General features: G+C 42.5%; 1 protein-coding gene across 3 annotated transcripts in view; it reads right to left on the bottom strand.

Moving 5' to 3' along the window:
• LOC111871774 (fibronectin type-III domain-containing protein 3a) overlaps window positions 1-27,516 on the bottom strand; it is a 227,393-nt gene that overhangs the window by 172,889 nt on the left and 26,988 nt on the right. For all 3 annotated transcript variants that reach the window (XM_023865103.2, XM_023865112.2, XM_023865095.2), the window contains one exon: window positions 24,157-24,674. In XM_023865103.2, the coding sequence (XP_023720871.1) occupies window positions 24,157-24,652 (496 nt within the window). In that variant the 5' untranslated portion in view covers window positions 24,653-24,674. The remainder of the gene's footprint in view (window positions 1-24,156; window positions 24,675-27,516) is intronic.

Below are 27,516 nucleotides of genomic sequence, written 5' to 3'. Positions count from 1 at the left end.
AGAGTCGCTGCTTGTGATTAGAGTCTCAAAATTTGAACCTCAATTTAATCAGATTTTAAGAATGCAAAAAAGAGTTCCATCATTCACATTAATTGTTTTATTATAAATTGTGATGAAAATATGAACATTTGCTGCTACTGTCTGTTGTCATTAATATACGATAATTTATTCTCACGTACTTTGTATTTAGTTTATGAAATTCTGTGCTTTTAATAAAACTCATATACCTAAGAGTTATTAATTTCTCATTTTATCCGGCCCGTTGAAAGTGCTGAATTACCTAATGTGGCCCGCGGTTCGAAAAGTTTGGAGACCCCTGCCCTAGCGGTTAGTCACTTCCCACCGCGGCGACCCGGATTCGATCCCGGGTCTGTTGAAGTGGGATTTGTGGTGGACAAAGTGGCGCTGGGGCAGGTTTTCTCCGAGTACTTCGGTTTCCCGTGCCAATCTTCATTCCACCAACTGCTCCACAATCTCCCTCAGCTATCATCTGGGAGTGGTACAATAGGCCAGAAGTGGCCGCAGTACAAGGGACTTAGTCCCACCCCACTAGCAATAAAAAAAAGTAACAAAATTAACTTTGAAATTTACGTCGGTAGGTAATGACCCGGTTACACTTTCCATCTCTTCCTAGGTCGGCCTAGATCATGTCTTACCCCAGGAATGTAACAACAGGCTTGCCACGGTAAACATTAGGAGGTTATCATTTCAGTATGTTCCAGTTTCTTTGGCACTGTCTAATTTTCCTCTAAAGTTAATACCATTTATTCTGAATTAAGGAGAATGATTCATGTCAGTGACACTATCAAGATACGTGACGGTGCTTGATGTGTTATGCTATTATGCTGGGCACTGTCTACTGCCTAAGATGGGATGATATACGCATCATTTTTGGAAATGGCTTCAGATAACTATCTGTCATTACACCTGTCTACGACGACCATCTGGAACGCCAGTCAAATGTAGTCAACTTCGGTAGGAGCTAAAAATTTCGCTTAGTGGGGGGTGGAGTCCTATTGTAGCCTGCCCCGGGTGATTATGAAGATGGAGAATTTTGTGGAATGAAGAATGACAGGGGAAGCCGAAGTACTAGGAGGAAACCCGCCCCAGCGCCACTTTGTCCACCACAAATCCCACCTGATCAGACGTGGGATTGAACCCGGGCCGCCGCGGTGGGAAGCCAGCGACTACCCGCTCGAGCTATGGCGCGGCCTCGGTAGGAGCTAATTTAACAGAGAATGTTACGATTTCTGACTTTCATGTCTATAATGTCCACATACTTAACTACTAGCTCATTAATCGCAAGGTCCACTGCTTGACATATGTGGAAAAGCTCTAAGAACAAAGATATTAACTGACTCCTTGTTTTCATTGCATATTTTTGCTTGCTTTTATTGCTGAACTCCCGTTACCATGTCTCTGGAAACCAGACTGTTCTCAAGTCTCCGCCGGCTACTACTTTTACTTTTGTCTATCAAGTCGACAACTCTTTTGAGTGCTGCTCCGAAGAGAGATGAAGTGACTGGAGGTGGGAGAAAACTGCATAATGAGGAGCTTCATAACTTGTACTCATCTCCAAGTATAATTAGAATGATTAAGTCAAGGAGGATGAGATGGGCAGGGCATGTAGCACGAATGGGGGCGAAGAGGAATGCCTATAGGATATTGGTGGGAAAGCCAGAAGGAAAGAGATCACTAGGAAGACCAAGGCGTAGGTGGGTAGATAATATTAAAATGGATCTTAGAGACATAGGATGGGATGGTATGGATTGGATTGATCTGGCTAAGGATAGGGGCCAGTGGAGGGCTCTTGTGAACACGGTAATGAACCTTCGGGTTCCATAAAATGCTGGGAAATTCTTGAGTAGCAGTAGATTTGGCTTCCCTTCAAGAAGGGCTCAGCTCCATAAGTAAGCAAGTAAGTACTGCAAGAACATACGAATTGACTTATAATTCGCGCTACACGGCACTCTGTGCGAACTCTTCGAGAAAGAATGGCTTGATATAACTACAGCCGCCGAGAACTTTCCATCGCAGAACAGAGCTAAGATCCATAGGTCAAGTAAGATTTAAATTTCTTTAAAATTCCAAATATTTATAGGAAGTCATTAACAGAACGGTAGGCTGCACTTGACTGTGTGAATTACAATGTCTACCGATCTCAAAGAAAGAGCATAAGGGTGTTTAGCAGGTGCATACAACGGAAAGCTTTTAATTTCTATACATTGGCACAAAAATAGTCATTTTTCTGCACAACCAACATAGACATGTTACAATATGGGCGGGATCATGGCATGGAATGAAAGACGGTGAAAGATACACCGGATAGGCAGATGGCCAAGTTAAATAGGCTCGGTCATGAGTAAATTAATACTTTGACGGTTGCGTAAAAATACGGCCAACTATGATTTAGTGACTTGGTCAGATTCGCAGGTTTAAGTGTATCAAATATGTCCGTATCTCATACAATCAGCTATATCCAACATAATCTTAGTATGGCAGAGCTGGTGACATAAGCCAAATTATTACTTGTCCTTCAACAAAAACTCGTGGTATGCAATCTAGGAATATTAGTTAAATTCCTGCCTGACAGCGCCATAGCTCAAGCGGTTATTCGGTGGCTTCCCACCGCGGCGGCCGGGGTTCGATCCCGGGTCTGGTAAAATGGGATTTCTGGAGGACACAGTGACGCTGGGACAGGTTTCCTCCGAGTACTTCGGTTCCCCTGCCAATCTTCATTCCATCAAATTCTCCATCATCATAATCACCCGGGGCAGGCTACAATAGGCCAATCAGAGGCCGCCGTGACGATTAGACCTAGTTGGACTCCACCCTCCATTAAGTGAATAAATAATTAATTAAACTCCTGCCTTTACAAAGGGTCACAGTCGACCAACCTTCTTTTACGCTCATCGATTCTTTGTTATTTTACGTAGCTCATTCAAATGCAAAGGTCCTTATACACGTATAATCGCATGATGTACGAATATTATAATGGGTTCTGAGTAAATTCGGATTTGAAAGTGACAGGCTTAAGTTCCATAAAAGGCGGGGAATTCCTTAACCAGCCGAGGCAGAATTACCTTCTTAATGATCACTACGCTCCTTGGAGTTGGGTATGTGTTTCATGGGATGTTGACGTAGATAAGGCACGGTTACAGCAAGATGGCGCCAGGCCTCATGTAGCCGATACCGAGCCAGATATTTTTGAAGGAAACATTTGGAAATGGGGAGTTCTCACACCGACTTCCTCAACTTCATTGTGGAGGTTTCAGTGGCCACGTTTATCACCAGGCTTAACCCCATGCGACTGTCTTCCTATGGGAATATCTCAAGTGTTAAGCACTAACCGCTAAATAATCTGTGATTTGCAAGAAGGAACACAACATGTGTTTTCAATCTCCAGAGAAACTACAAAGCCGTACTACGGAATTCCCTGATGAAACTTCAACATGTCATATCATAGAGAGGACACGACACGTTTCACAGGGAATACTGTACTGCCTATGTGAACAGTAATTTTAAACGCAAAAATAACGAAGTTTGTTCAGATTGTTGTAATTTTACAAAAAAAAATAAATAAATAAATAAATAATAAAACGGTTGGATAGATAGAACATCATTCTGGCCTTGATATTTTCCTGTATTCTGGAAGTAGTTTTTTTTTTTAAATCGCTTAGTGGGGGCTGGAGTCCAACTGGGTCACTCGGCACGGCGGCCACTGATTGGCCTATTGTAGCCTGCCCCGAGTGATTATGATGATGGAGAATTTTGTGGAGTGAAGATTGACAGGGGTAACCGAAGTACTCGGAGAAAACCCNGACTAACCGCTTGAGCTATGGCACGGTGGGAAGCCAGCGACTAACCGCTTGAGCCATGGCACGGTGGGAAGCCAGCGACTAACCGCTTGAGCCATGGCGCGGCCCTGGAAGTACTTGATTCGAATCATGACATATTAACGACAATCCCGAGTATTTCAATGTTCTACACAGTTTCTATCGCGTATGCAAGGGCAGTTCCTTCATACAGACCAAACTGGTTCATTCCAAGTCGTCATTTATTCACCATACACGATCATCTGAAACCAATAACCAACAACACAGCCTCCCTGATGTTCAAAGGGTGTCGTCAAATATCACAGTTAGTACACATGCCTAACGACTGTTTAAATAGTTGAATGCAGTTTGAATTTCAACAGGATTTGGCCACAAACTCAGGGATTAGAGGGATTACTGAACAGAAAAGTAGACTAAAGTTGTCCACGTTCTTAATCTTTTAATGCACGGTGATTACTGTGTCACTTTCTCTAACTTAACAAAGACTGCACTTTGCCTACAAAATGCATTTACGCGTTTCGTACGATTCTGAGAATAAACACAATATTAACCAGTTGGTCTATGTAACTGGAGAGAGTGTTTTATGCGTTGAAGGTAAGGAACTCTGAAATTATATCAATTTCAAGCTTCAAAAGGTTAATTAAGCATCATGTAATGTGCGTGAAAGTGGAGGTACAGCTACATTCATTGTTAAATTTCGCAGCAGCAGCTGGAGATGAGTGGTCAGCCTCACGCTCCCGCAACTTTACTCTTGGATAAGATGTTCATGTATTCACTTGTCAGGTGACTCCTTCGGTTTCAGGACCAGTCTGGACTTTGTAACGATGAGAAAAATACCCCTCCAGCCTTGTTAGTTACTAGCCCTATACTAACTGAACTATCCCCGTTCATTGGTAGCATATGAAAGCAACTATTTTACCCACGCAGAAAGAAGCAGCATTGTGAAAAGAGGGCTAAATCATTATCGCCCTTTTAAAAACAAGTGCATGTGTTGCATGAATCTCAGAAGCTTTTACTATACATTTCAACCTAATGCCTCGTCCTTAAAATATTTCCTCTTACGTAATATCAGAAAATAATATAATATATGACCTTGGGTCTTTGTTGTTCAGAGAGTTTGACACTCTTATGACTTGGTAACCTTTAAACATGATTCCAGCTGCTGAGTGAAAGGCAAATTCCCGACATGGGTCAGCTGATAGACGTGGCAGGAATGGGAGGTTGTAATGGAATGTGAAAGGACTTAATGTCTGGACATTGCTCTCTCTATCTGCTTTCAGTACCTACTCCTACAAGCTTTTGAAACTCTCCTATCTTACTCAGCTTCTTGCAGAACCATGTTATTGCAACTGGCTAGTTATTATACTTAATATTTAATTAGGTCCATTGAAATATACATCTTGGGGGTGTCGGAGTGACTCACTATTACTGCTTAACTGACTCTACAGCCGGTCACTGTAGCCGAGCGGTCTAAGGCATGCACTGTCTTCGCTCGCTCGGAAGCCGGGATCGTGGGTTCGGATCTGTTTCCTGTGAGGTACGAACTGAATTCTTATATATTATTCTTATACACTGCCGGTCACGGTAGCCGAGTGGTCTAAGGCATGCACTGTCTTCGCTCGTTCGGAAGCCGGGATCGTGGGTTCGAATCCCACTCAGGGCATGGATGTTTGTGTGCGTTTTTCTGTGTTTGTGTATAGGTACAGGCCTTGCGACGAGTTGATCACTCGCCCAAGGAGTCCTACCGTATGTGTAAGATCTAGAAAAACCGAAGTGAACGGAGTTCATGGAGGCAGGCCCAGGCCCACTGGGGCTGTAGTGCCAAAAAAAAAGAAAAAAAAAAAAAGACTCTACAAAGCACAGTATTTAATGAGAAAATAACAGTAGCACAACTGTTCATTTATGGAACCGAAGTTTTACAAGATGCTGTGCCCAATTCATCCGGCTCAGGATAAGCTTCTCACCCTATTTCCGTAATCCACTTGCACGTCTTCCGCTCTATGTGTACGTATTGCAAGCGGTCTCTTCCTCATCCGGTTTCTGAACAATGTTCCATTCCCTACTCACTTCTCAAGGGGCACGCGGTAGCGTAGTTGGTTCAGGCACTATGCTACAAGCCGGAAGATCGTGGGACCGAATCCCGATGAGCTGGATTTTTTCAATTGACCTAATCCTTCCAGCCGCACTATGACCCTGGGGTCGACTTAGCCTCTAACATAAATGAGTACCAGGAATCTATGTTATTCACTCAAAAATACAAAGTTTTAAACCCATACAAAATAACAGGTAAATCAGTTACACATTTTGCAGCATTTACATTGTTTTACAGCAGACGAGGAAAAGAAAGGTTCTCAACCTGAAGGGTAGAAACAACCCCATATTATTTCTATTACTGCATTACTTCATATTAATTTGTATATTGCAAATACAAAATATATTACGTCGCAATTACCAACAATGTCTCTTATCCGAAATAGCCTATATTTAACATTTACGCCGTTTTGGTCCTTGGCTGTATTCAGTTCTACACATGTTCGGTTGTAACCACGACAGTCTAGTGCTTACCATGCGACTTAAAATTCAGTTCTACTGGGGATCTTGTTTTTGGAAAATGGCACCATACTATCACACAGAAATAACATTTATAATAGCGCTGTACCACCATGGAAGTCTTACATCATCTACAAAATAAAAGAAGTTCTGTATTCCACCCCAACCGCTGCCAATAATACAGAAATTAACGACATAAATTATGTGATTAACGGGGGGGGGTTGAAAGCCGTTATAAGACAAACGGTGAAGACACAGCAGACTAAGATGACTTGGTGCGCCCTGTAGTGAATTGCAGGGTGTGGGAATTAGTGAGAGCGCTAGTACGACAGGTAAGTGTTCAATAAATTCAATTACCAATCCAAACCCCGTCTACAGTCACTTATCACGTGACAATATAATTTGTTACATACATAACCATCANGGAATAAACAAATCATGAACTTAAATCAGTGCAACAGGACGCTAAAATATAACATTGATAACCATCAACGTTTGACTTAACGGTTCTTCCTTAATTACAGTCCGCTTATTATTTATCCATCTCGGTTAATGTCATACAACTGGAGCGATAGAAATATCATTAATAAATATGAATGAACTAATGACTATGTTTATTACTGTGCTGCCTTCCTCACATAAATAACAAAGAGGACTCCCTTCATAAACAGAAAACAGAAGCTCAGTAGCCTATACATGGGAAGACTGAGCAAGAAGGAACACTGTTAAACAAGAAACCAACAGAAGCAGTACGTGAAATTTAATAAAATATTAATATACAGTGCGTACAATCAAATTGCAAATTGCAGCCGCGGCGCGCACTTGATTGTACGCACTGTATTTATATAATATATTTGTTCTATTCCTATTCCACTAGAACAAAAGTTGCAGTTAACCAGAGGATGCGGTACCGTCTGACTCAGGGGATACGGTTGTTGTTGCAGTTTTGACGCCTTTGCAATGAAAAGCAGCTTATTGGCTTTACCATGTTCGTGTTTCCGCATGCTGGAACTCGGAACCGCTTAACAGTCCTGCAAGGAATTTTATATTAATCAGTTCGATTCCTAACAAGGATGAAAGATTTTTCTCTTCTCTACAGAGTCCAGATTGAATTTGGGGCCTAACCAGACTCCTCTAAAATGGGTATCCGAGGCTGCCGAATACTCACCTCCGTCTGGGACAGAGGTTAAGAATGGTGGAGCTATACCTCCGCCACCCAATATATCTTCTGGGCGGAGTGATTAAGTACAGATATATTTTCTTTTATTGCTAGTGGAGTGGGACTAAGTCCCTTGTACTGCGGCCACTTCTGGCCTATTGTACCAGCCCCAGATGATAGGTGAGGGTGATTGTGGAGCAATTGGTGAATGAAGAGTGGCAANGCAGGGGAAACCGAATTACTCGGAGAAAACCTGCCCCAGCGCCACTCTGTCCATCACAAAACCCACTTGACCATGTACTGCGGCCACTTCTGGCCTATTGTACCAGCCCCCGCTTGAGCTATGGCACGGTGGGAAGCCAGTGACTAACCGCTTGAGCTATGGCGCGGGCAAGTATAGAGATAACTTCATTTCTTTCCCAATTTTGGGTAGAAATAAAAGCAAAAAAGGGCACTTGCACGGAGGCCTACAGGCGTTTCTGACGGGATCTCAAGGGTAAGTGAGCCCTAAGCAGGCACATATTTATCAGGCCAGAAAATAAGAAAGTTTCGAATAAACATAACGAAATACATACTTCACACCCAGTACTGTTTTTTTCTGTAAATACTTAACCAAACTTCCTCTATGCTGTGTCATTTCATAACTCGTGAGCAACTGCCTTGTTCTGATCATACTTTATATCGGAGGCCCTTGCTCGTCCACCCCGAATGCTTTACGCCATTCATAGGACAGCATCAAGTTAGCACGGGGACCTTAAACTTGGCGGCGGTGAGGCCTACGACCGTTCAGGTGTCTAACTGCTGTTTCGGATTGTTAAATAAATTGATGCATAGGCTGCTGTACATTCCTACACTGACAGATGTCCCTGTACATATTAGTATTAAAATTTAATATCAGTTATATTGTGAAGAGTAAAAAAAATGTACATATCACATTTTCTCCAATAAGGTGTAGCAAGTGAACATCAATTAAAAAAAAAAGGCCCACCACTCCTTTTATCGCTAAGGAGGACCAACTAAGAGAGAGAGAGAGAGAGAAAAAAAAGTCTACACTCAAAACGAAAATATGACCATGGGTCCCAGCGGGGCCCGATGCGAACAGTGACCGAGCCGGCTGATTGTCGGCAGTAAGCTTCTGCTCTGCTCTGCACGGGGACCAAGTCACCCTACCCGCCTCCTAGTGAAGGTCTCCGGAAGTAGGAGGTTAGCCTGGCTAAGTAAAAGTGTGTTGGTGCCCTGAGGTAAGGTGCAGGCCTTGGAAGTCAAATCAGCAGACTTTCCATAAGAGTACTGGGGTGAAACCCTGTATTCTTTCAAGCCCTGTACACTGTCCACTCGTCTTTTAAAATTCGCTCAACATCAGCGTTCATGCCATCTTCAGAATAACTTTTATTTGCCTCCGGTATAGTGGCAACCAATCTGCATAACATGCAAAAATATACAGAACTATTAGGCTTATTTTCGACTCTAACCATCCTCTGGTATACAGACCGGGGTTTGTCCAGTGATTGAGACTAGCTCTTTCTAACGCGCCCAACTGAGTAGGTTTATCCTGCCCCATCTACCTGAGGACGGAGACAGAACCAGTCTCCGAAACGTTGTGTTTTTTTTTGTCTTCTATATCCCAGACGATGGATAGAGCCCAAAATAAGCCTAATACACGTAGTTCTGAACAGCATACACCATCGTCAGAATGCTTTCAAGACTATTTGTGTTAAAATATATCGCAAAGGCTCAATGAACGATGAATCAAGTACGTACGTATATTTTAACACTTGTTTACAGCTCCTATTACGCAGGCTTACATATTAAAACTCTTGTTTCCAAACCTAAGCTCCCTAGTAATTATTGTATGTAGGGTGCAAAACTGACGTCTGTTGGTAAAAACAAATACATAGTTCAGCCACGAATAAAAATTGAAATAAATAAACGCATTCGCGGTATGATCTCAAAAGCATGTACGAAACAGCAGCATTGGCAGAAACTACTCCACAATTCAGCGAATTCCTGCTCGGTGTGCTAAATGACCAAATGTTTCTCTTTCCATGTTAAGGAGGTATCGCCCTCTAAAGCCCTTAAGTCAAATTACTTACATTCTCTGCTCTAAATGAGCAGTGGAACAGTGTATTACGTATTTCTTTCTATTGCTTACACGGACCTTCACGTCCGCAGATAAAGACTGTGTCGGTATGACTCTCTGTTAGGGGCATTACCGGCTGGACACCACTTATCTAATCCGTGGCGTCAACGAAACACTTTGTCAACGTGTCTAAGTTCCATGTCATGAAGAATGTATCGGTAACAGCATGAAAGCTCGACGCCATGAACATGGCCGGGGGCCGTGGTGGTAGAGCTTCACACTGAAATGTACTGGTAACTACGCCAAGAAGATGCATGAGAAATAGGATGTCTCCCATGGAGGCACACAGGGAACCTGATGTTAAAGATTCCCGCAATGATGTGCGAATAACGGGATGTAAATCTTCACGCCATGAAGATGCACGGGAAATTAGATGTACAGCTTCATCCCATGGAGACACACGGGGAACCTGATGTTAAAGATTCCCGCAATGTCGTGCGGGTAACAGGATGTACATCTTCACGCCATGAAGATGCACGGGAAATCAGATGTACAGCTTCATCCCATGGAGACACACGGGGAACCTGATGTTAAAGATTCCCGCAATGTCGTGCGGGTAACAGGATGTAAATCTTCACGCCATAAAGATGCACGGGAAATCAGATGTACAGCTTCATCCGATGGAGACACACAGGGAACCTGACGTAAAGTTTCGCGCAATGATGTGCGGATATAGGGATGTAAATCTTCACGCCATGAAAATGTACGGGAAATCAGATGTACAGCTTCATCCCATGGAGACACACGGGGAACCTGATGTTAAAGATTCCCGCAATGATGTGTGAGTAACAGGATGTAAATCTTCACGCCATGAAGATGCACGGGAAATCAGATGTACAGCTTCATCCGATGGAGACACACGGGGAACCTGATGTAAAGTTTCGCGCAATGTCGTGCGGGTAACAGGATGCAAATCTTCACGCCATAAAGATGCACGGGAAATCAGATGTACAGCTTCATCCCATGGAGACACGCGGGAACCTGATGTTAAAGATTCCCGCAATGATGTGCGGATAAAGGGATGTAAATCTTCACGCCATTTTCATCCGATGGAGACACACAGGGAACCTGATGTAAAGTTTCGCGCAATGTCGTGCGGGTAACAGGATGCAAATCTTCACGCCATAAAGATGCACGGGAAATCAGATGTACAGCTTCATCCGATGGAGACACACAGGGAACCTGATGTAAAGATTCCCGCGATGTCGTGCGGGTAACAGGATGCAAATCTTCACTGGCGCTGAAGCTTCGCACCGTGAAGACTGAAGGAGAATCTATGTTATGCACGAAAATGTCGGGAAACTGCATGTAAATCTTCATGCCATGAAGCTGTACGAGGAACTGGCTCAAGGCTCCACACCATGAAAACCTATGGGGAACTGGGTGTAACGTTTCATATGATGATGCAAAGGGAACCGGATACAAAGCATTACGCCACGAAGATGGGGGCCTAGACGTAAAAGTTCATGTCATGGAGATCTATAGGGGACAGGATATAAAGCAAGGTGACCAGACGCCCTTATTTTTCCGGGACAGGCCCGAATTTTCACTCTTGTCCCGAATTTTTCAAAGACAATTCGGTACGCCAATTTGTCCGGGATTGGGGCAAGCTGTCAAGATTTATCCCTGTTTAGATATTTTTTTCCCGATATAAGGGAACATTGCCGGTCACGGTAGCCGAGCGGTCTAAGGCATGCACTGTCTTCGCTCGTTCGGAAGCCGGGATCGTGGGTTCGAATCCTACTCAGGGCATGGATGTTTGTGTGCGTTTTTCTGTGTTTGTGTACAGGTAAAGGCCTTGCGACGAGCTGATCACTCGCCCAAGGAGTCCTACCGAATGTGTAAGATCTAGAAAAACCGAAGTGAACGGAGAAGTTCATGGAGGTAGGCCTAGGCCCACTGGGGCTGTAGTGCCAAGGGGAAAAAAGGGGGGGGGGACATTTGAAGGGTAATATTCGGTCTCTTTGACGTCACCAATGTTGCTGACATTGTTGCGCACAACGCTCACCGCGCACGGCAGTGTCACGCCTTTCTTCTTATGAATGGTTATACGCAGTAATTGGATTTTGAGGTTATGCTGACTGTGTATATCGGAGGCTTACCGTCGTAACTTTTCGTTCGCGATTTTTATGAATAATTTTACCTTTACTAAAAACAGAAATGGTTTAGGAGGAAAGTTGTTGGACTGTGTGCTGATAACACGAATTCGAATACTTGAGGTTCTGAAAGGAAAGGCCAAAACAATGTTTTCATCAAACTGATGGTCTGATAGGGGTTGGGTAAGCAGGCCATATCTTCCACAGCAATGTTCGAGCAATTACTGATATTTTGCCTGTTTCTGTAGAGATGATGGTCTCCAAAATATATTTGTACTTCAAATCTTATACAGTCAGAGTTGAAACTCTGAAGGAGCTTTGTGACTATAGAAACAGAGTCGAGGTGATGTTCGGTTATGCTCAAACAAGGTGGCTAACACTACTGCCCTCTACTGAAAGGGTTCAAAAACTATTCTTGCCTCTAAAATCACACATGTCCATAGCCTCTGCCGAATTTCTTTGGAAACCCCTCTGTTTGAGGTATGGCTGTACTTTGTTCACAGTCAGACTTCATCTTTCCATGAAGCAGTGAGAAAGGTACAGGAGCAGAGAGCCGCTGTATTTGGAGTAACTGGGAACATTAATGGGTTTTAAATTCTCATGAGGTTCAACCTTGAAGACTGTTTCCTTCCTTCAGCTGTTAGGACAATCCTTGGAAGACTGGAAGCGGAGGCAGAACTGCTGCAAGAAGAGGCACACAAGTGTCATCCCACTGCACTGTCATTCTATGAAATAGCTCTGAGGTACTTGAAGAAATGAACTGAAAAAAAGCTTTTAGGACCTGGAATGCTACAGCTGGGTAACCTTGAACAGAACACCTTCATGTGCAGCCACTGAGAGAACTTCATTTCTTGTGATTAAAACTGCACCGTCTGTTCAGTTCGCAGAAAATGAAACGTATGATGAGCATGTCTATGTGAAGCAGTATGTAACCGCGGAAAAAGTTTCTGAGTGGACTGCTAACAAAACTTTGCAGCTCAAAGATGGGTTCAAATGGTCTTCCCACTTCAACAAAAATCATGTTCCTTTCTTAAATGTACTTAAGTTAGCAGAGTTCCTTTTCTGCCTTCCTGGAACCAATGCTGCCACTGAAAGGGTATTTTCCCTCATGAACAGCACATGGACCAGTGACAAAACTCGGCCTGGTGTGGACACTCTGAAGGCAATGTTAGTGCCTAAGGTAAACTATGATGAAACTTGTGCTGAGTTTTTTAAGATGCTTCTGACTAAGAAAGACCTTAAGAAAATTCACAACTCTGAAAAATACAGCAGCTTTGCTGCTTCATATTATAAGACAACGGTTTTATCTTAACAGTAGTTTCTACTTTTACTGTATAGAACAGCCTTTCACTGTAGTTAAACTATTTTTCATATGAAGAAAGCAGTCTTCTGGGATTTGGCACCGTGTATATGTGGTGTTAACCGACGTTTCGAAGGAACGTATCGCCTCCATCTTCAGGGTAGAAGAAAAAATATAAGAATTCTGCAAGCGGAGAGACCGTGAGAACCGGTAAAATTTTCTTCTACCCTGAAGATGGAGGCGATACGTTCCTCCGAAACGTCGGTTAACACCACATATACACGGTGCCAAATCCCAGAAGACTGCTTTCTTCATAGTCACCGCCGTGAAAGCCTCAAATCTTACATATTTTTCATATGTTTATACAAATTAAACATTTTCAAAGGCCTCTTTTACCCCTTTCCTCAACACTTATATGTTGCCCCGAATTTGAGGTTGGGAAATCTGGTCTCCTATAAAGGAATACACCATGAAGACGTAAGGGGAACTCGATGTAAAATTCCACGGCATGAGATATACCATGAATAAGATACAAAGAATTACGCCATTAAGATGCGGGGGGGAAACTGGATGTAAAGTTCCACATGATAAATATCTATGCATTAAGATGAGGTGGCGACCCAACGCAAAGCCTTGCGCCATGGACATGCGCAGGAATCTTGACATAAAGTTTCAAACAATGGAAATGACTGAGGAACAGGGTTCACAGCTTTTGGCCGTGAAAATGTACGGGGAACTGGTGGAAGGCTGCCCGTTGTGAAGATACACGGAAAATAGTAAGTACAGATTCACGTATTCTTAACCCTAACACTAGATGATGCACAGTGACTAGCTTCACGTTCCGGCCGCTTTATCCTTGAAAAAAACAAGCACTGGATAGGAGGCTAGATGGGTTTCATAGTCGATACGGTTCTGGCGTCTAATCCTTGGGGCCGAGAAGACGACTGAAACTGACTTTTAAGTTTTAAGAATCTATCGTATATCTTCCTTTAACAGCTTAAGTATATCATCAGCCATTAAGTGCGTATGTTACAAAGTATGCTGAAGTGACGTATTAGCTTCATCACTTCCAGGTCAAAGTTATCTCTTCCGTTTTTCTTCTTACTTAACCTTTTAGAGGCCAGGATAATCTACATGATTCACCACTGCAGGCTTACGCGCACTTCGAAAATCATACTGTTTACTAATGTTAAAGATTTCTGCTTCTATTTATTTTAAATGAATACAGAAACAATACAAATATATTATAACGTGTACATTCACAGCCCTTGAAAGAGTACTGCAATCTACACGAAGTATAAACAAGACCACACATGGCATCACGCCTTCAGGGATGTTGTAAATATATGCTGAAAGCTTTTAAAATATTACAGATACAGAGAAGAGCAAAATGTAATCACACCCGGGCGAAAACCGCGCAGTTTACAATTTAGCTCACAGTTTCATATGAGAATGGAGTAATTTTAGAACATACGGCGGAAACGAGAAATGTACATAAGATTTTAATAAGAAAATCTGAAGGGAGAATACTACTTTGGAGACGTAGCAGTATATGGAAAGATAATATAAAAACTTATCGCAATTCATGGGATATTAAGATATGAACCGGGTTCATATGGCTCAAAACAGAGACGAGTATCGGGCTCTTGTGAATAAGAAAATGAACATCTCGGTTCAAAAGAGAAGGTGGGGAACTTCTTCACCATGTAAAGATTTTCTGAAGGACTATACTCCGTTGAGTTACTGAGAAGCACTGGCCCTGGTTTCCGTTTTATCGAACAAGTATTTCAGTCATGTCATGTGAACAGCCTATTAGACCAGGCATAAATTGCTGCGTTGTGACCATTAACATCAACACAAAAAGTAATAACTTGAGCGTAAGGAATTTACTTAGAATTCGTGGTTTAACATTGTTTATTTTATCCCAATTTGCGTATGTTACAAAACACTGCCATTTTGTGCGGTGATGAGTAAACCTTGGGAAAATGCGGATTTTTTTACGAGTATTTTTTGTATAACTGGAAACAGTTACCTTAGCCATCAGGCGAAATCTTCATTTACTTTTCAGGCTAATGGAGCCACATGACAGAAGAGACCAAGCTGATTCGTCTACTTATTAACTGCGCATAAATTTAAGTAATCCTTCCAGCCACACTATGGCCCTGCGATCGACTCAGCCTCTAACAGAAACGAGTATCAGGAATGTTTTTGGAATATTCTTGGGGGTAAAGGGCGGCCGGCGCGTAGGGCTGACAACCTTACCGCCATCTATGAGTCGATTATCTAGAAAATATGGGAGCCTCCACGTCTCACAAACCTAAGGCCCTCCACGGCCTGTTACAGGGATACCTTTACTTTTTTTACTTATGACTAGAGAATAAACTGTGAAGGTTGCGTAAAAAAAATCAACCAGGAAAGTGGCAATTTGCAGACATTAGTAATACTGTCCTGTATCAGTATGTTACTTTCTCATATGTGATACGAATAGAAGAATTGCAAACGCAAATAATTAACTCCAGGAAGCTGACAGTGCTCAATCGGTCTAGGTATTTCTCATGTTTTATAAAACGCGAACGGTCATTACTGTTTTCATACGATTCTGCAGCTGGACCCTACCAGCAGAATCAAGTTCACAGCCTCAAGCTCTGTTTCTTCACCACCCATTTTATTAAGAGTTCTGTCTTCTGAGACATAACGCCGTAGGGTTCGTTAAAAGTAAACGCACGTCTCGGAGGAACGCGTCGAAGAACAAGTCGAGTAAGAAATCAGGATGAAATCAGGTGGCAGCAGATCAATCGATTGACTTTCAACGGACTACACGGTGTCATATCCCAGAAGATAGAACTCTTCATATTCACCGCTGTGAGAACCTCAAATCCTACGCTTATTTTATTGCTGCAATACCCCTAAATACAGTTCATCTACTCTACTAACCAGGGTACGTCATACATTGCGTAGCCAACCTTACGGAAGAAAAGTCCTATGTAAGCTTGTCTCAGAATATGGGAAGTATTGGGTTCACAGGGGCATTCGTCGTCTTCATAATAAAAAATCACCAAAACATTAATTTCACCAAAAAGTTACGTTGTAAAAGTGATGAGAGAAGGAATACAGCAACAAAGACTGATTGAGGATGAGTATCTCTCACCTAGTGACAATTCTTGCTACTGCGCACTAACTGCCACCCGCCTTCTCTCTACAGTCCAGTATCAGCACTCTTTAACGTTTTACTTGTATGTTTCAGAAACGTAAAATATTTAAAATATACACTCACTTCAGTACATTTCCATAAGTACAGGAAAACATCTCGGGTACGCGGTAGCGTAGTTGGTTGAGGGGCTATGCTACAAGCCGGAAGGTCGCGGGTTCAAGTCCCGATGAGGTCATTGGATTTTTTTTCAGTTGACCTAATCCTTCCAGCCGCACTAGGCCCTGGGAGTTTACTCAGCCTCTAACAGGAATGAGTACCTGGAATGAAGGCACGTAAGGCTGACAACCTTACCGCCATCTTTGAGCCGACTGTCTAGATAATGTGGGAGCCTCAACGTCTCACAACCCTATGGGCCTTCACGGCCTGGTACAGGCACAGCTTTGCTTTGCTTTACCTTACTTTACTTACAAGAAAACATCTTAAGGAGAGAACGGCACTACAAAATAAGGCATACTACTCAAACATAAGTATGTTCTAAAGTAAATTAATTTCCAGAGGAGCAAAACTGAAACAATACTGTGGTTAGAACGGTAGTTGTTGTTGTTGTTATTGGAGAGGGTGGGTTTCCCCATGCACTTAGACCAGATATTGGTCCATTGTGCGTCCCCCCGTGATATTCTACCAGTCTCTATACTCTACCGGTATTGGTGCGTGCCATCAGTCCCGACTCAGCCAGCGAGTTCGGCCTCTACTGGCTCAGCGGTATCTCGATGCTTCCCCCTTCTACCAGAGGCGTTAGAGACTACTGTTGGGCGGGAAATGTCCTGAATTTGGCTCAGAGGTCCCCTTGGGACATGAGGTTCTTTTATGTGCCGTAAAGCTACGACACGGAACCCACGGCTTAAAGTCCCCCCTGGAGGACTTGTTCCCTGAAATTTTCCGCCCTTAAAAATTCCACGACCTCCGCCGGGTTTGAACCCGCGTACCTTGAGTCACGAGGTGGGAACGTTACCCCTAGACTACGGAGGCCGCTTAGAACGGTAATTACTTATGCCTCTGAGACCTGGGTACTGCAAGAAAGTGAAATCAATAAATTACTGGTTACTGAGAAGAAAATGTCAAGAAAAACTTTTGGCCAAAGTAAAGAAAATGACAGCTGGTCAATGAAAACAAATCAAGAATTAAATCAGCTAATCAACTATGAGAACATAATCAATTTTATACGTGCACGTGTCTTGGCCACGTAGAGCGAATGCCAACCTACAGAACAGTTAGAAGCCTGTACTCACGAAAACCATTAAGCACAAGCCCAGTGGGCAGACCGAAAATACGATGGGAGGAAGACGTTAAGGCTGACATTAAGGAGCTGAAGGTACCAATTTGGAAGATAACAGTCCAGGACAGGACAAAGTTGAGAGGTGTGGCTGAGAAGACCAAAACTCTACGTGAGTTGTAGCGTCAAAACAGAAGAAGACAGGAAAAATCTGGCCTCAGAACTTGGGTATGTGAAAAACTCAGAAGACATAACGATCATTTGAACTCAAACCAATTTTAACTCCAATAAAAGTACTTAACGAAGACAGCACACACACACACACACACATACCCAGCAGGCCCAGCAGTATAACACACGCAGTCACATGAGCAAGACACAACACAAAGCACAATACACACACGAAAGTAGGAAGAATACTCCGATAGAAGATGATAGGTGTGACTCGCGTATTGAGATACGACATAAGGATGACAAATCCTGAACAGTTTTAATATTTTTAATATTTAAAATTTATCAATATATATGATGAATATATATATTTTAGTATAAAGACAACAGGGCATGCAATGAAGTAGTTCGACGTACAACGAAAAGCACCTGAAGATGGCACTTTTGTGCTGAAACATGCAGTGCAAGAGAGAAGAGTAAGGTGAATAAATGTATGCGTTGTGAGACGGTTAGAATAAATCATGGACTTAACTTATACCAACAAGTTTATTAGCAACTAGCCTTTTCTGAACCAGCCACGATAAACAGCAGCGGGAAAGAAACCCCTGCATACGCGTTTCACACTCCGGTGTGTGCATCCACTGGCTCAAGGCATGGTGCACTTGCGAATGAGACAATTTACGCTGTTAATGAGTCATCGACTTGTCTATATTTCTTCTGTACACGAAGTGCCTAATACATGCATAACAGTACGTTCATTTGAGGTGGCACTTAATGAATTTCGGTTAAATATGGAACATTGGACTAGAAGGAAGGTTTTCGAGAGAATTTCATTTTGCACTATAACCCTCACTTCACGCTGTTGCCAAATCGAGCTCCGATAAGTGATCAAATCTTCTCACCCAAACAATCGCGTTTAACTCGGAACAGTGATTAACCATTACATTTACCTGACGATGGCGACAGAGACAATCTCCGAAACCTTGGACATCTGCTCCGAAGTGACGCGGTTTATCATACTGTAAAACGTCATGACTTTTAGGGCGAGAGCACACCAAGAAAACTGACAGCCGCAACGCAACCGCAATTTCCGAGAACTGTTATCATACTGAGTTGAACACATGTTACTGAATGGGGACAGCGAAAATTGAGGAAACGGCAATGCAACTCGCGGAAAGACTGAGAAACTCAACTTCAACGGAACGGAGCATGCCAGTCTTCTCAGAATTGAGTTGCCGCGTGGTTTCCTCTTCTATAACACGTTTCAGTGATTCATTTGTTTCTTAAGATGGCACGTAAGTTTGACAAAGCTGGTAATTTTGTTTTTGTGCAGTTAATTGAGCAAGAGCCTGGTATATATGACAAACGATGTCCAGACTACGTTAGGCAGGACAAAACAGATTTGGCTTGGGAAAGAATTTCTCATGAGACGAAGGAGTATGGATCCAGTTTAAATTTTTCGAAACAATATAAGCGCCACAGTTTAAATTGTCATATTGTATTTAAGGAGCCTGTTGCATTAATATATCATTTATTTCACACATATTTCTGTCTTAAATGCAACTTATTATATAGTCACCCTTCCTCCACATGACATGGTTTGGCTATGTACGGCCACCATCAGGTGTCTTCTGTCTCCCTAAAATAGGTGCACTGCAAGTCAAAATTTCGAATCTCGTGCGAACGCGATATTTCCTGATTAAAATAAATTGACCTTAATTAAAACTAATTAATTAACATCCCAATATTTTCCTTACGGCCGTCGTCCTCTCTTCTCACGCCGTCTCAACCGGTCTCAACTGCCGCCATATTATGACAGGATCAGTATTATCTTCATTGCAGAAGGTAAGTGCACGAAATTAAAAAATACATTCATGCAATACGTCGGACGAACGTACCGACTTAAAGATGATGTGAGTAATTAATCAAATATAAGTTTCCTCAGTGTGGGCCCGCTAATCTGGAAACCAGTTGCCTGTTTGAAATCGGCGACATTTCTCGAAAATTGCGGTTGCCAGTTTCCCTGGTGTGCCCTCACCCGTAATCATCGTGAAAACTTCATTTTCTGTCTTTATTTGAAACTCTTTGCTCGTGAAGGAAAAGAGACCGCCTCTATCAGACCAAAACTGTTGCAGCGGGCACGGAAAGGAGAATTGTAAGAAACGAATGGGATGGTATGGATAGGATTGATAAGGCTCTGGACAGGGACTAGTGGAAGGCTCTTGCGAACACGGCAATGAATATTCGTGTTCCATAAACTGCTGGGAAGTTCTGCACAATTGGCAGCTCCTAAAGAAGCGCTCAGCTCCATGAGTGAGTGAGATGTGAGGAAAGAAACAGTCGATGATCAGGTAGTTAAGTTGTCTAATACCGATTGATATGAAGCTAAGAGTACTGTTGATGGTAAAGACGGCCTTCATGAGAAGCCAACAGGAGCTTAGCTAATCAATAAATATCCTGCCTTTTAGAGAATCTGGAGATTCATTACAAGCTCACATTACCCCGCCATACCGGCCGACTGACTGAGATGTTCCTGGTTTTTCTCCGTCCCGCCAGGCAAATGTTGCGGTAGTTTCTCAAACTAGGCCATGGCTGTTTCTTTCCACCGCCATTCTAGTTCATAATTCATTAAACATCCCATCCTATAGAATCTGAGCTCCTGACCACTTCATTAAACAGACCATAAATAAATTCAACTACACAACAGTCTGTTGAAACCAACAGGAATTTTAAAATATTAACACAGGAATCATATTTGTAACATTTGAGGTTATCACGGTAGTGATAAGACAGAGGCAACAGGTTCCCCTTCCACCGAACTACATGGCGTCAACCCTCAGAAGGTAGCAATCGCATTTTCTGTATTCACTCCCAAAGAAAGCCACCCCTTCCTCTAAAAATTGAAAGAAGTGCAAACTGAGAACAAAATTATATAGACAAAAGAGCGAAGTTTAAAGGCCTGTTATCATAACGGACGATTTTACTCGTGCATATGTAGATGATAACATCGTTGCTAGCCCTCAAAAACTTAGGAGTACTCCTCATTAACGAAAGAAACGTTAGGAAACACGAGGCCTGTAATAGCTGTACACATTGCATTTATAAAGCTATTTTAAGCCCAAACCATATTAGAGAAGTTCACAGCAGTCCTGATGGACAAATTGAAACGCAGACTGTGAAGATGAAGACAGGCATTTCCAAGAAGACTTTGAAGTTATATCTAATACATCACCACTAAAACAATCTCCGGCCGACCGCGAATTTCAAACATTCACTTTAATATTATCCTCTTATCCAGGTTTAGATCGTCTCAGTTGTCTCTTCCCTTTATATTTTCCGACTAAAATCTGTATGCATTTCTTACGTTTATCCTACAATACAAGATGATATAAACAATGGGCTATGATTGTGCGTAATGATTATGATGAACCAAATGCCATGCTAGGTGGGTCCCTTGTCACCACGGCACGGCGCGTCCTCAGGTTACGGATGGATGTATGGTCCTCCAGCTTGGGGACTAGCCGTGGGGCTAACAACTCCTCACCGTAAGACATAACCTTGTTACGAAAATGCACACAAAGCCTCGGTTGGAGAAACCCGCATAATGATGAGCTTCATAACTTCTCCAAGTATAATTAGAATGATCAAGTCAAGGAGGATGAGGTGGGCAGGGCATGTAGCACGAATGGAGAGAAGACGAATGCATATATTATATTGGTGGCAAAGCCAGAAGGAAAGAAACCACTGAGAAGACCAAGGCGTAGGTGGGTGGATAATATTAAAATGGATCTTAGAGAGATAGGATGGGGTGGATTGGAATGATCTGGCTCAGGATAGGGACCAGTGGAGGACTCTTGTGAACATGGTAATGAGCTCTCGGGTTCCTAAAATGCTGGGAAGTTCTTGAGTAGCTGCAGATTTGGCGGCTCCTCAAGAAGGGCTCAGCTCTATAAGTAAGTGTGACGCATCTAGCAAAAGCTTGAAGACTAACAGGAATGCGCCTTCAGAACAGAAACACACTCCTGTAGAAAATTAACTTTCTCCGATCCAGACCGTGTTAGAACAGCGACAATGCAAAAACAGAACAGCTAGATGATATTGTCAAACGAGACGTATGAACTTGGATTCCGTAGATGGAAGAAATGTGCGCTGGATAGGAACCAACGGACGAATATCACTGAGGAGGTCAATGTCTGCACTGGGTTGCGGCATCGCATCCCTTTCGGACCCCCAAGGAACAATAACAACGATCACGACTCCGAAGTAAAATGCGAATAGCTGGAGTTAAGAATAAAAGATAAGGAAAGGAAGAAAGGAGGAAAAGAAAAGGAGATGGAAGAGGAAGAGAGAAGATTGAAGACAAAGCGATAATTGGGGAAAGTATACAACAGCAAAGGATAGTAGGTGGAAGGAGAAGGGGAAAGACAAGACAGTAATAATGAAGAAAAAGGAAAGTTTTCTTCTCCATGTCTTAGGCCCGAAAGACGTAGAGCAATAATAACAATAATAATACCAATAGCAAGAACAACAACAATAATAATAATAATAAGCAATGTGTATTCATTTATTTGTTTCACGCGAATCTTTATGTAATGGATACATGTCCCAAAAGGAAAACTATTTGGAGTCTTTGCAACAAAAAGTTGCAAAAATGAACCACAACCAGCTTCGTCAAGTGTGTCCGTCCCTAGGCAACTAACAAACAACTCCAGAACCGCTGAACGGATTTTCATGAAACTTGGTACAGCGGAGCTTTGTCGACAAATTACAATTTAAATTAATGTCGAACTTCGACACCGCAAACTTTACATGAAGATCTACAACTGTTTCCGCGTGTTCTTACAGCGTAATGCCAATGTAACTGGATAATATTCATCGGAGTAAATATTCTGGAGTGAATACTTAAAGCGAACGCACCAAAACTGTCATGGTACACGCATATTTCTCAATTTGTTGGTTTTGCGGTATTTCAGCTTCAACAGGATTTATGCTAATTAGTTTCTAAATATTTAAACGGACAGTCCAGGCTTCATTCAAATAAACCCCAAACAGAAGATAACAGTGTTTCAACACAAATTACGCGATCGTTTTCAGTAGTGAAAGACATAAGCGCCTCAGGGCCATAATAAGAACTGCTATTACCAGAAATGCTACGCGTGGCGGTAAAATTCAACACGTGCCTCTACATTTAATCTGAATGTCATTGCCATGACCCTCGCTTTCATAAGTCTCGATACATCCTGACACAATGATCTATAAACCACTATACTGGCCATTAATCTCTTGGAAACATATAATGGCATAACAAGTAACGCCGCTGATACTTGGTTCGAACGCATGTGAGTTTTTGTACCGAAGTGTCGAGAGAGAGAGACCGTGACCCGGTACTGGCATCGCAATTTCTTCAACACCATTTGGACCTGCTATAAGAATGGTTCAAAAAATGGAAAATCAGGATAAACCAAGCAAAATCTTCGCAGATAACATTCACAACAAAGCACACACGCTGTCCACCAGTTACAATCAATAATTTACAAATCCCAATACAGACAGAAGTAAAATACCTCGGCCTATACCTAGACCAGACGCTAACTTGGCAGAAGCACATCAAGACAAAACGCCAACATCTAAACCTAAAAGTACGATAAATCTCATGGCTCTTAGGACGAAAATCCAAACTCAGCCTATAAAACAAGATTTTCATTTACAAATGCATATTGAAACCGATTTGGACGTACGGAGTTCAACTGTGGGGGCGTGCTAAGCCTTCGAACACCAAAATAATTCAAAGACTCCAATCAAATGTACTGCGCTCCATAACCAACGCCCCATGGTATGTCTCGAACTTCATATTACACAATGATCTTCAAATCCCATTCGTCACAGAAGAAATCAAAAGATATTCTATCACATACAACAACCGACTAATGGGACACGAAAACAGTTGCGTAACTGAACTAAGCAACCCATTAAACATCAGACGAAGACTAAAACGACAATAGCCCTCAGACTTAAAAGAACACAGTGTTGAAGATGGGTAGCCGTACTCAGCAACATAATGCACTACATAGGAGAATCATCACTGGATGCTCACTCCGCACAAGTGATTTCTTACAGCATATTTACTTACTGCTCCATTGTAGAGTAGATTGTAAATTGAAAGAAGTAATAAAAAAAATTGTAATGACAAGTTCAAGACTATGTTCAACGCTGCGAATTTCAATCTCTCGGATAACCTAATGCAAATCCCACCGAATTTTGATGATCCCTGGCCCCTCCTATGTGTGCCAAGGTAAATCTTAATGAGAACAAGATGGTGATAAGTCCCGAGGGCAAGAGTCATAGCGGAGTCCAGTCTAGTGGAACACAGCCCGAAATGTGCAACTGGCAACGATCCTGGCCAACGCGTGGTTGACTGCGTACACTTGAAGGACCATCAATTTCCGGAGGGACTGTTAAGTATCGAGTATCCTTCCTTACCTTTGATGACTTGGACGTTATCTCCCATCTGGAAGCTGACTGTGACACCAGGGTTCACGTGGAAATGCACCACATGCTGCTGTGACGGGCAGCCTGGGTTGGACCCCGAGGAACCTGCAGCCGTTCCTGCATTACTACCAGAAGTATACCGCGATATCTGCTGCTGGGGTTCAAACCCAGGACCGAAATGAAATGTTGCGGCTGCCACATTGGTGCCGGCTGAGGTTGGCGAGCCGCCCACAACGGAAGAACTTGCCAGGTTAGAGGCTGGGTAGGACCAGTGATGGTGATAATGATGGAAGAACTGATGAGGGGAGTGGTGAAGATGGTTACTGCTGATGTTGCTAGAACTACTGAGGTTGTTGCTGCTGTGGGAGGACTTCCCATTCCTGTACTGAGAATGACGGCTGTTGGCTGCAGGAGCTCCAGAAGACGCGGTCGCAGAGGTGGCCTGCCTTGGCTCGGCCATCATGTCTTCCTCGTGTACCTTCACCATCCGGACAACTCGCTCGTCGTTTCTGCAACCGATCAAGTCATGCATGTGTTTTAGTTTAATTAACCACGCTTTCATAACAGTACAGGCCGAATGCCGTAAATGACAGCATGATTACGATGAATTCTGCAGAATATAGACGGTAGTTGCCGTGATATGTTTTAAGGCATTTCCAAGCGGCCTCCGTAGTCTAGGGGTAACGTTCCCACCTCATGACTCAAGGTACGCGGGTTCAAACCCGGCGGAGGTCGTGGAATTTTTAAGGGCGGAAAAATTCAGGGAGGGGCTTTAAGCCGTGGGTCCCGTGTCGTAGATTTACGGCAAGTAAAAGATCCTCATGTCTCTAGGAGACCTCTGAGCTGAATTAGGCAAAAAGTTTCCCGCCCAAGCAGTTTCCAATGCCTCTGGTAGATGGGGGAAGTATTAGATACCNAATAATAATAATAATAATAATAATAATAAGGCATTTCCACGTCTGCCGAAACGGCCTGATGAAACTAGAGAACTCCGGATAAAGAATCAAATCCAGAACCTCTCAGATACGAGGAAAACAAGCCAACCACTCAACCAGAACATCAGGTGCACTGGTTCAATGGAACAATCTGTTTTCTATGTTTACATTTTCATAGAATGAGATTGCAAGGTTATCAGAATCTGAAATTATATTTGATCTTACACCGAAATAACAGTTCAATAAACATGCGAACAATTCAATATTACTAAGAATCGAAATGCGCAGGGAACAAACTTACCCCAGCTGCAGGCAGGCAGCACTGGGAGCTACGCCAATCATAATAATAAAGCTCTCTATTGCTACTCACTGCACTGGAATTTCAGTAAGGAAAATAGGACTTTCCTCGTAATGTTTTAAACTTTTATTTTACTTGAGCTTTCGACAGCCGGTATCTAGAAAAAAAACAACATTCTTTTGTTCACCTAGTTCTGGTGGTCAATTTCGTCTCTATTTGAGTTCTATGGTTGCGAATGCGCCCGTATTTTGAAACTGTATGAGCTCAGAGGCATTACGTGTCAAGATTTAAAATGATACTAAATGCTACAGTAACGTGCCAAGCTGTGGTCATGTTTGGATGTGTGCGCCTGGGGGAAACAAGAGACCCGGGAAAGCTGGGGTCCTTAACTACATGAAAATCGAGGACTGACAACTTCCTTATGTCCTGCACCCACATTCAAATCGACATTGCACAAGACAGAACAAGATTTTGGAGAGACAGGAGTGTTTAAACAAAATATTAGGCCGATTGCAGTTACCTCATCTCATTGCTTTTGGATCATTTCGAAGTGCACACAAAATAAGTTCCCTGTGATATCACGGATATGTCTGTTCCTCCAGACCCTGTGTTACGCAGCTGTGAAGAGGAGATGCGGTAACTCGCATGTATATTGTGATAATAACCATTTTATGTCCGGTAATCAACAAACCGGATGTTACTGAACCAAGCTGGAATCTATGTAAGAGGAAGTCCGCTCTGGACAAATATGCAGGCTTTTTTTTTTAATGCTCAGTGGCTGACGTGATTTTTCATACGCTCTTTGTAAGGAGATCCATTTTCATTCATTTAGTTGCTTTATAAAGATTGTATAATTATAGCGAGACCATGTCTGTGCGTTCACAATTTCATTTCCAAAACTGCTTCACTGACTTTGAAAAGTGTGATGTTCGGATATACATGAAGTAATAACCCAAACTGCATTTTGGTATATATTGCTCCACTGTGTCACACCCCAAGAGAGTGCTTTACCTGACGCTCAAATCAAATTTCATCACTTCAGCTCAGGAAAAAAAATCGTACAAAATATTCGTGCATGACAAAAAAAAATACAAGCCTCGATAAGACGCCTCATTTTTATTTTGAATATTTGTCGATATGGTGAATACGAGTGTGTAACGAACTACACAGATAAATACATTTACGTACATTTTTACCATTTTTATCGATAGAATGGATACCTCTGGGTAGTGTGACGTCTGTTGTACCCTTCATTAGCCCCCTCAACAATAAACTGAAGTCCGCAATGTTAAAGATTATACTGTATCAAAGAACGTTGAACATAAAATTATACTGACAATGCATCTTGGTTGTTATATGTTAGAATAAGAAATATATTTCAGATTTATCATTTTATACACTTCCATCGTTAGGTTTTTACATAGGCAACGGGAAGATAACATATTACGCATAAACATGATGCCGCTAGGCGAATTTAGAGATAACATTTTTTATATTTACAGTTGATTAAATTAAGCTGTTAGTAGCAGAGATTAAATAACATCGAAATTCAAAAAGTAACACAAAGCTTTCACTTGTCTTCACTCATTACATACATACTAACCAACTAATTCCAAGGTAAAAAATGGTCTTGAATGGCTGCAAGGATAAAGGTAGGTGCAGCAGAGTGGTTCAGTCAAGAAATTAATCTCTTTACGGAATCCCAACATTTACCACCGTGTTGACACAGGCCCACTCCCCCACGTGTTATTTCTCCAATATCCATTTTAATAATACATTGATCAATGAAATACATGGGGCATAATAATAATACTATTATTATTATTAGAGGCGGGTGGGTTTCCTCATGAACTTAGACGAGTTATTGGTCCATTGTGCGTCCCCCTTTAATTTCTACTGTCGCCATACCCTACCGGTACTGGTGCGTGCTATCAGCCCCGTTCAGCCAACGAGGTCGGCCCTCGGTACCTGATATTTCCCCCATCTACCAGAGGCACTAGAAACTACCTGGGCGGGAAATGTGTTGCCTAATTTTGCTCAGAGGTCTCCTAGAGACATGAGGATCTTTTACGTGCCGTAAAGCCCCTCCCGGAGGACTTGTTCCCTGAATTTTTCCGC

Source organism: Cryptotermes secundus, unplaced genomic scaffold, assembly GCF_002891405.2.
Source record: "Cryptotermes secundus unplaced genomic scaffold, Csec_1.0 scaffold428, whole genome shotgun sequence".
NCBI classification, from domain to species: Eukaryota; Metazoa; Arthropoda; class Insecta; order Blattodea; family Kalotermitidae; genus Cryptotermes; species Cryptotermes secundus.
Note: the sequence above shows the minus strand (reverse complement) of the source record. Positions and strands in the feature narration are given on the sequence as shown.